The 10,386-nt window shown below is 41.0% G+C and overlaps 1 protein-coding gene across 1 annotated transcript; it reads right to left on the bottom strand.

Annotated features, from left to right (window-relative positions):
* Positions 1-2,074: 2,074 nt before the first annotated feature.
* Positions 2,075-6,944, bottom strand: LOC136431169 (ribulose-phosphate 3-epimerase-like). Its single transcript, XM_066422450.1, has 7 exons — positions 6,768-6,944; positions 6,473-6,546; positions 5,814-5,845; positions 4,995-5,102; positions 4,377-4,511; positions 3,495-3,581; positions 2,075-2,297 (listed from the first exon to the last, which is right to left on the bottom strand). Exons 1-7 carry the CDS (start codon positions 6,914-6,916, stop codon positions 2,175-2,177), a joined length of 708 nt encoding a protein of 235 aa, XP_066278547.1. The 5' UTR covers positions 6,917-6,944; the 3' UTR covers positions 2,075-2,174.
* Positions 6,945-10,386: the final 3,442 nt, after the last annotated feature.

Genomic DNA, 10,386 nt, shown 5'->3' with positions numbered 1-10,386 from the left:
CTTTCAATTGCCTTTCACAAAAACTCATTTGAGGAGTTACAGCTTAACATATAGTTCACCCTGGTCAAATGTTAATTGTTTGAAGTGAAAACAAGATAACCATCTCATAGTTTTAACATCACAGTTAAGCAGCTGACACCGAGCACACATGGTAATTTACAGTAGGGGGCCGCCATAATTGCTATGTCAACATTTCCAGCACGTATTTCTCACGTAATGTATTGTTTGTACATGATGTGCCCTGGCTTTTAAGCCAGGGGGAAAACAAGCATCTTGACTGGGTACAATGCAGACAGGTGTCCCATACAATGGGTTTACAGTTAAACTGTGTTTACTATAGGGTAGGTCATAATCTCTCCTAAGAGTAAGGGCCTGTCATATTCAGTGTACGATAGGTTTAGGCCCCCATTCCACTGGACGGCGATCACGCTGAGGCCTAAATTGGATTTGTGCTAGCACAGTAACCCTTGACTCAATCATTGGAATATCATGCAACATGTTAAAGGAAACCCAAGCAATATCAGGGCCCGAAAGTTCAGAATTTTGAAAGTCTATTTAGTCATTTCTATACATGATTAGGTCAAACAACAATATCACAAAGTATAGCGACATGATGCACAAATATGTCGTTGTGATGTGAGAAGTCAGTGAAAATCGTCGCTGGGTTTTTTTGTAGGCTCGCAAAACCAAGGTGATCATCGTACAGCAAGTTTTTGCGCCCATTTAAAATTCTCAAAGTATGAAGTTACTACCCAAATGTGCTAAACAGTGTTAGTAAATGTCACTACCATAAAGATTTCAGCATTATCTTATTTCCATTTTTTGGCACTAATATTGCTCTGGTTGCCTTTAAAGTATGACACAGCAAAGGCAAAACACAAAAAGCGTAAAAATGATTAGATTTTTAGCTATGAAATTTGTCAAATTGCTCGGTCGCAGTGAGGTCGCCAACCTAATGGAATGCAGATGTTTGGACAGCAAATTGGGAGCATTCTGCGAATAATCGTGGATGCGTGATACATATATAGAAACTACCTGATAAAAAACATTGTCGTAGAGCCTCCATTCTGTCATAGCTGTGCTGAAAATCTTACCACAATCAAAAATGGTGCTACATGTATGACTGTGACCGCACCCTGAATATCGAGTGTTTGATGGTATATTCTTACTGCCCTCTTACCTAGCAACTGGGGAGGGGAGAGTGTCAACAATTTAATCCGATACAACAATATGTAAGACTAAGTCATGTCCTGAAAATGTGTAAACCAGTGTGCTTTCTCCACATAACACAAGTCAGTAAAATATGCCTTTGCAAAGCATAATTGCGTCTTTATTGAAAACTTCAGTGTTTTTATTTGCATTACATGCCTTTGTCTGAATCTTATGGTCTGAAACTACCACAAAAAAGGTGTCATTGAGGCCTTCACAAGAATGTATTAAACACTTAAGTGCAAATACCTCGGTGCACTGTCTAGTAGATGCTTTTAAATTCACCACTTTTCAAAAGTAGAGATTTTAGTGTACCAAGTGGAATCATTAGACTTGATGTTAACATTACCGCAAATTAATTGTTCAAACATTCCAATTGTCGATCTACAGCCTTGCTCAAGTAGTTAGCTCCATGAAGATGGCTATAACTACAGGATATCATGTTACAGATTGTGCATTGAAAGCGCACAAATCCTCTCCTGCTGGAGGCTCTTTGGTACAGTTAGTTTCAACGATATTGTTAGCTTCCGCATTAACAAGGGTAAATGATGCCAAAGAAGTCAATTGATAGAAAAAATCCCGGAACATCTATGTGGCAGTTACCTTACAGTTGGTGCAATTGAAGAATAAATCAGACAAGTTTGAGTTTACTTTAATCTGCAGTTATGCGGTGTCTTTGATAAAAGTCTTTGTTAAAGAGTCTTCAACTTGATTTAGCCAAGTTGCTCGCACAATGCCGTTATAACATTACTCAAAAATAGTCAAATATGCCATGGGTTCAGCTCTGGACTTGTTAACTGTTAGGTCCAAATGTGAACCTAAACCTCTGGATTCAAATCAGGACCTGAACTTGAACGTGGGTTTAGGTACACATCCCTAATTGAATGCAAACATGAATTTTGTCAACTAACCAGGTCTACTTGGCTTTGTTTTTCACCCCCCTCCCCACCGATAGTGTGATGTCATCATCTCTCCAGGTTAGCCTTCTGTATTGCCTCGTCCACCTTGCCTCTCAGTTGACCTATGACATCACGTGGATTGTCACTCCTAACGACTGCGGTTCCCGAAACGATCATGTTGGCGCCAGCCTGAAGATAAAAACACGACACGTGTTAGCTAGCCTATGGGACACACTATTGTTTTCTTATGGTTATGAAAAGAAAGCAGTCAATGTATTAAGTTTCAAGCATTTTGAAAAAGAGCCAAGTCTTTGTTTATGAGATAAAGGCATTGACCACATATGTACAGTTAACACGGTTATTACATATTAAGAAAGTTACATTTGGCTTGGTGTGGCATCCATTTTCATCTGTGCAGTTTTATTGACTTCGAATAGGTGGCGCTAAGGAAACAGACACAACTATACAGAGCATCTGTCAGTGAAAGTTTCAAGAGCCCAACTTGTTAGAAGTCTAGGAGTTTGGCATCTTTTAAAATTCAGACATTGAGTTTCCTACATTTTGAGAATAAAATTTCAAAAGGCTTCATTGCACTACTACTACTATCATATTTATATACACATATAGACAATGTTATTATGGAACTTTTTCACTTATTTTCAGGACATTTTTTGGAGATAGAAAATGTTACTGAATGCCCTGAAAACAGTTTAAGACATCCATGCAGGGCTGTCTCCAGGACCCGTCCCTCTGTCCCTGGACAGAAATTTGCTTTCTTTTCAGGCAATAGGGACAGTGGGTTGTTATCCACAGTGTTTTAATAGGGCATGGTATTAGAAGGTGGTGCAATGGCCTAGTGGGTAGAGTGTTCGCCTTGCATACGGTAGGTCGTGAGTATGATCCCCGGCTAGGTCATACACATCAGAAGACTTCAAAAATGGTACATACTGCTTTCTTCGCTTAGCACTCAGCATTTGGGAAAGAGTATGGAAGTTAAACACACACCACTACCAGTGGACTAGCCCCCTGCTGTAGTGATTGCACAAAGTTGTGTGGCCCAAGGGCTACTGAAACGGAGATGGGCGCCGCCCTATGCACCATCGGTGCAGGAAGGAACTTTGACTTCGACTTGATTGGAAGGCGGAGCCCAATCCTTCACTTTCCCCACCTTTTACCTCCCCAACTCATTTTTACACCTGGGTGGAGTGAGGAAAGTTATGTTAAGTGCCTTTCCCAAGGTCACAACATCAGTGGCATGTCAGGGGATTCGAATCCAGGACCTCTAGGTTCTTGGCCAAACGCCCTGACCATTACACCAACACAACGCCACATCCTTGATATAAAAATGATGCCAAACCGCCCGTCTGGCAGGAATGTTGTTCTCACCTCAGCTGCCAGGTCGATGGTGCTAGGCCCCACTCCCCCATCAACCTCAATGTCCAGGGACTTGTACTTGGCACGCAGGGCCTGAACCTGGGGTGGGGAGGATGACAGAAAGATTCATTATGTCCAGGATCCATTTCTTTATCATAAGGTAGCATATAAAGCACCGCAAGCAGTGGAGAGCCTTCAGTGAAAGCTATGATGCTGCCCCGACAGCTGACTAAGCTATGGGAGAGAGTGAGTGAGTGAGAGCATACAAAACCAATAAGCCTTTTTTTAAAGTATTGCGATATGTAGAAAAATTGTACAAGTCTTCAGAACAGGTCATAAGGTTTCTGTACCAAGGTCACACCAATTCAAGTTCTCAAGTTTCTGATAAAAAAGATCACATGTACCATTTATGATATGAATCAGTCCCAAAATGGTCATATTTTGGAACCGACAGTTGTTGTCTTTCTAATTCTTCAAGTTTCTTTTTAACCCATTCATCAATACATCAATCAAAAGTTTGATTTAATTATTTGTTTGAAATGTTAACAGGTCTAGCATGTTGATTTTATGGCTTTTGTGGAAATATTTGGGTCCAACACAAATGGTTGTTGTCTTTTATCATTATAAAATATTAATTTGTATTTCGTGCTCCTACACCATTAGCTTGGTCTGAGAATCAAGAAATGAAATCAGCATGGCCTAAATCTTACACCAATCACAAGTTGGCATCTAAAATGCAATCACATCAATCCAATTCAAAGACTGAGACTTTTCGAGCCAGGCTGGAGGCCTGGCCGCCTTAGCCCGGGGCCTCAAGCCCCCCCCCCCCCTCCTTCATTTGGAGGGATACCTAAGTTGAAGCTTTCCTAAGAATTCTCATCACACACGGCTAACCTTTGGCATCATGTCAGCCATGAACTTCTGTCCCCCGAAGCCTGGCTCCACAGTCATCACCAGCACCATGTCTACATCCTCCACATAGGGGAACACCACGTCCACAGGCGTCTTGGGTTTCAGGCCAATACCAACCTTTTCACAAAGATCATACACAGAAATGTCATGAAATATCTCTTGTTTCATATAAAATAGAATTGCACAATTTACATGTTAACTTTGAAATAGGTTTAGCATTAAGTTTTCTGTATATTGATTACAATATGGAGTAGCTGTATTCATGTTAAGTCTGTCCCAGATTAACATGAAATTTGTAGCAATATTCGGAAATAGTACTTTGTAAACAACTGTACTTTTTATGCTGTTTTTAGGTTTTTCTGGAACCTACATAGTATGAACTTGTGGAAAAAAAGTAAAAAGTGGTACTACAGCTGAACACACTTCAAGAAATATATTCAAAGCTTCTAACTACTTTAGGTTTGTGAAAATAACAGCACAATACACAATACTGCACTGAACAAGTGAAAACTTATCAATAAGATACACATAAACAATCAGTTTTCTTATCATTTTCCATCTATTTGGGGGAGGAAGGGCTTAGATGAAAGATGTTGTCACCTGCATGCCTGACTCCTTCACTTTCCTGATACAGCCCTTCACGTCGTCTGTGGCCTCCACGTGAAACGTGAACAGGTTTGCTCCGGCATCTCTCATTCCCTCAATCCACTACAATGTATATGAATTGTACATTATGACAATGATTATGAATATCAGGGGTGCCAAAGAATACATACGAATTTTACGGAATACGTACAAATTTTACGGAATACATACAATCCATTACTAGAAACATACGATCCGTATGGAATACATACGATCCATTACGCAGAAACATACGGAATACGTACGATCCATTAAGCGGAATACATACGATCCTTACTAATTTGCTGGCCATCGCGCCAGCACCGAATCTAGCTTTGTCTTGTCCGTATTCCGCGTAATGGATCGTATGTATTCCGTACGGATCGTATGTTTCTAGTAATGGATCCTATGTATTCCGTAAAATTCATATGTATTCCGTAAAATTCATATGTATTCTTTGGCACCCCTCAATATGTAGCATCAGAAGACAACAGACCACTTATATTCTAACAGGTTTAATGAACAGATAAACAGAAACTGAATTTAGACTATGAGGTTATGAGGTCAACTAATATGTATAATCATCGTAGTGAAAAGCGAGAAATTGGCTATTGATATAAAGAAATAGCATCCTACAACCGCATGTTCTTCTTTGATGTTCACTGACTTCACTCCATTCTCTCGTTTTTCAATTATCTACAACATGAGAACCAAGAAATCAAATAAACACTGTCATTGAATATTCACATCAACAAAAAGACTCAGGACAGGGTTTAATATTTCTTAAATACTCACCTGTTCAGGCCTGCTCACCATCATGTGCATATCTGGGAAGAGAGTGAAAGAAGTAAGAAAAAAACGACTACTACTGTACTAGTTTCTAGAGTTACAATATAATTGTTAATGCAATTTGTACGCACTCAAAATCTTCCACAAAAAATATGGCAAACAGAAAACAAGTGAGTGGGGAGAAATCCACTACACAAGGCAATCAGAGATGGCAGACTTCACCCCTTTACCCATACTGATTTTTTACCCCTCCAGTCCCAGATAAAAATAGTAGCCCGTGTTACACAATGTTTCACTGTCAGGGACTGGTTGGGCCCTCTCGCCAAAATACATGTAGGGAAACGGTAGCCTCCTGTGCAGGCTTCCTATAACGGCGGCATATATATTGGGGGGGGGGGGGTCTCTAATGCCGGCAAGGGAGTTGTGTAGCCGAGGGAGTTGTGTACACGCCGCCAGGCGATACTGTATTCCTGGTTAAATAAATAAACAAACAAACAAACAAACAAACAAACAAAATTAGCTGCACTGAGGGTGTAATGTTATTGCAGTGCATAATAAATGTGCGATAATTCACAGAAAGACAGACACACACACATAGACCCAGACAGACGGACACTTGGAGTCAAGTTACTATTTTACAAAAAAATATTTTCATATTTACCTACCAAAGAAGGCATCCGAATGTTGCCTGAGAGACTTCACCACTGGGTGCCCAAATGTCATGTTTGGTACAAAATGTCTGAAACAGAGAAACAGGCAACAATGATATCATGTCTTTCTGCATAGTTTACACCAATTAGTACCAAAATGTATATTTATACATACATACATATGATATCCTTTCCACATTTACTGGGGATAACATTTTTGTCAAAGTCTTGGTGAACTAAACTTGGCGCCCCCCTCCCCACCTGATGCACGTGTCGCACATTTCAGCTGCAATATTTCGTCGTTTCTCACCCGTCCATGACGTCCAGGTGCAGGTAGTCGGCTCCACAGTCCATTAGACGTCGCGCCTCGGACGCCAGGTTAGACAGGTCGGCGTTCAGGATTGAAGGACCGATCTTACACGAGCACGAACCCAACATGCCACCTTCGACACCTGCCATTTTGGGACCGGAATGAACCACTTCAAACCGTAGGGGTGAAACTTGCCATTGTTGTGCGATAGGAACCAATTTATTTCACGACTTCTCACTTTCTTATTGAAATTCTTGTAAGGATTAAGAATCAAGAATATAACATGCAGCATCTCATTGTATACAAGGTCTTTGAAAATTCAAATTTGACGCGTAGGCCACCCCTGTCGTTCTGCTCCAAGCCGCTTGGAGCGCTCCACAGCAAAACACGTCGACGCAATGATTTTTGATGACAAGTCATCAATCGTTACGTCAAACATAACAAAACTTAGATAAAGGAAATGAGATGCTTCAAACTTTTCTTTGCTACTGCAGGAAGTTTTTGTTGCTGTTGGTATCTTATGTTATTTTTCGTATTTGATTTCTGGTGTGTTGGTAGGTTGACATCTAGTAAAGCTTTTTTTAGCAGATAGTATTTGGGGTAGTGAAGAAATGGTAGAGGTTTGTGTCCCTTGCCGGGTTATTTTGGAACATAAGATTTTCATGACGTAAGCAGTGATTCACATAACTGGATGTGAATTATGTGCGTTCAGCTTACTTTACAAAATAAGTCAGAAAAGCATATGATTCATGTGCATTTCGTGATTTCTGTAAGTTTGTATTTTCGATGCTGATTGGAGGCATGTGCATGATCAGAGTAAGTATCAACGGTTATCAAATCTCACAGCACAGCTGTGGCTTTGTTGTTGATGCAACAATGGAACAACCCACCACACACACGGATGAAACGTGACCTGTCCTTGGTGCTGAACACAATATACACACCTGTCCTTGTTGAAATAACTTGATTGAAACTCGACCAATTTCTACCCATTTCGCATCAGGGAACGGAGACAAATTCTTGGAGGATCCTCCTGGAAAGCAAGGGGCCAGTTTCTGGCCTGAGCACGTAGGCAGGTAGGCAAGCAGGCATAGTTTACAATGCCACAGCTGTGCACGTGCTGTTCACGTGTTTGTTACATCGATGTCCCCGTCCCTGCACCAGACACATTGCGCAGCAGATTCATCAACATGTTGATGCTGGCTGCCTAACCCCAAAGAAGAAGAAGAAGACACATGGAGGTTAACTAGCCTCTACCAGGCTCCACATGTCGCTGGAAAATGGTAGAAATTTATCAAATAGACAGATGACATGCCAGAGGAGTAAGCTGGCCAAGGAGTTCAGTTTACGACCTAGAAAAGTTCAGTTTGAGACCTAGTAGCCTGGTAGAGGCAAGAGGTTAGCGGGTTAATCAGATGCAATACATGCTTGTTATATAAGGCCACAGCAAGTAAATTTTATGGATGACATCCTCCACAGACTCCAAAATTAATGAGATAGGGCGAAAAAAAAACAAGCTGGGCCAAAAAAAACAAGATTCCTATATATTCAAATTTTGAGATCATAATTCTTGCTAAACAAGAATTGAGGTGACGAAATATGATATCATGACCAACAGGTCTTTTAGTCCTGTATTCATTCATATATAATATAAAACCTTGATTCAACAGTAAACATGTCCTTGTAGATGTGTACACATCTCGATAGACTAACTACAACAAATGCAGAAAAGAGCTTGTTGTAACACCATCTGAAGCAACTACACTGGGTATTCATATGCGATGAAACACCTTGTGTATACAGCTTAATTAACTATACCCCCCCCCCATTATTTGTATAATGTCCTTGCTAGAACAAATGCAGAAAACAGCTTGTTATTATACCATCATGGGCAGGAACTACACTGGGTATTCATATGCAAGGAAACACCTTAGACTGTCAACGTTTACGACATATTTGCCAATTTTTGGCATGTTGACCACCGCCGGAGGGCAATGAAATTTCTTGTTTTTTATTTCAAAATCAGGCCAAAATTAATGAGCGCGCTGATGTCATCCATAAAAATTACTTGCTGTGGCCTAAGTAAACAACTCAGTGACTTTTATGTTCTTCTTGGCGATGCCCGTCCTCAAAGTTGCGAGTAAAAACAATACCCGAGTCGTAAGAAGTTTATTTTCAGACGTAAAAATCGGGATTTTGATGATGGTCGGGTTCCTGCCATTTCTCTTCCGAACGTCTTTTGATTTAAAACATGTGTTGTTTTACCGTGCGGTTCTTGTGGGAAAGCTGTGACTTTCAAACAGAAAGCAGTATGCTGTGACAACTGTGATTTTTGGTTCCACCATGACTGTCAGGGCGTAAGCTCATACATGTACCCCTTTTTAAGTAACTCCAATGTATCATGGATTTGCTTGAACTGTGGTTTGCCCAACCTGTCCACCTCATTCTTTTCTGCCTCTGGTGACCTGTCGTCCCCCAACCCGTTCAGTCCTTTAAGCGATGCCAGCCCAGGAATCCCCCAGGCTGCATCCTCCCCGAAACTCCCTAACCAAAACAAACCAAGGTCCCACGCTAGGCCATTGCGCCTTATAAATGCAAACTTCCAATCGCTTAGGAACAAGAAAGTAGAACTGGAAACCCTAGTAGAGGAGACTAAACCTGACATTCTGGTAATTACAGAGACCTGGTTAGATAGCTCATGTAATATTGCTGAATATTTCCCAAGCTACCTCAACATGCAAGTGTTCTACAAAAGCAGACAGGACGACAATCATGGAGGCGTGCTTATAGCAGTTTCTAACGAATTTCTTTGTACCCAAGAACCACAACTTGAAACAAATTGTGAAATGGTATGGTTAAGATAGAACTTGTCGGGTCTAAATGTTTAAACATATGTGCCTACTATAGACCTCAAGTAGGGGATAGCATCAGTCTTGACTGCCTAGAACAATCCATGGAACGCATATGTAATAAACGTAACAATCACGTATGGATTATTGCCTATTGGCGATTTCAACTTCCCAGGCTGGGACTGGGCAGACCCCCAGCAGCCTATACTTAAGCCAGGCTGTCCCTACCCAGGTCTACACCGCCAGTTCTTAGAACTGCTGAGTGACTACAACATGGCCCAGGTAGTAGACAAGCCCACCAGGTATGATAATACTCTTGACCTTGTAGTCATGTCAAACGATAACTGTGTCACCTGTGTTCGCACTTTACCTCCCATTGGCGACCACGATATAGTGTCTGTTGAGGCAGACTTGAGACCCAAGAAACAAAAGGCCAAACCCCGCAAAATCTACCTGTACAAACGTTCTGAATGGGATAAGTTCCGTGATGAAATGGATGACTTCAGGACAGAATTCATAGAACTATCCGAAGGCGAAACCTCAGTAGATGACCTATATAATAGGTTCACCTCTAAACTATCAAACTGTGTTGACAAGTACGTCCCCACAAAGATGTCCGGTAATAAGAAACACCTACCATACATGACTCCCGAACTCAAACGCCTAATGAGAAAGAGGGACCGCTTCTACAGAAAAATAATAAACCTAAAAACACCAGAAAGGAAAGAAAAACTCACCAACTTTAAAAAGGAAATAAACAAGAAAATGAA

Source organism: Branchiostoma lanceolatum, chromosome 3 (assembly GCF_035083965.1).
Source record: "Branchiostoma lanceolatum isolate klBraLanc5 chromosome 3, klBraLanc5.hap2, whole genome shotgun sequence".
Classification (NCBI taxonomy): Eukaryota; Metazoa; Chordata; class Leptocardii; order Amphioxiformes; family Branchiostomatidae; genus Branchiostoma; species Branchiostoma lanceolatum.
The sequence above is the reverse complement of the archived record's forward strand: the minus strand, read 5'-3'. Positions and strand labels throughout refer to the sequence as shown.

Bases quoted from the DNA above. Each gene is read 5' to 3' on its own strand.
- LOC136431169 (XM_066422450.1), bottom strand. From the start codon at position 6,916: ATGGCAGGTGTCGAAGGTGGCATGTTGGGTTCGTGCTCGTGTAAGATC. The intron at 4,512-4,994 runs GTGACAACATCT...CTTTGTGAAAAG, and splicing joins TGAAGGAGTCAGGCATGCAG to GTTGGTATTGGCCTGAAACC. The intron at 3,582-4,376 runs GTTAGCCGTGTG...TCCCCACCCCAG, and splicing joins TGGCTGACATGATGCCAAAG to GTTCAGGCCCTGCGTGCCAA.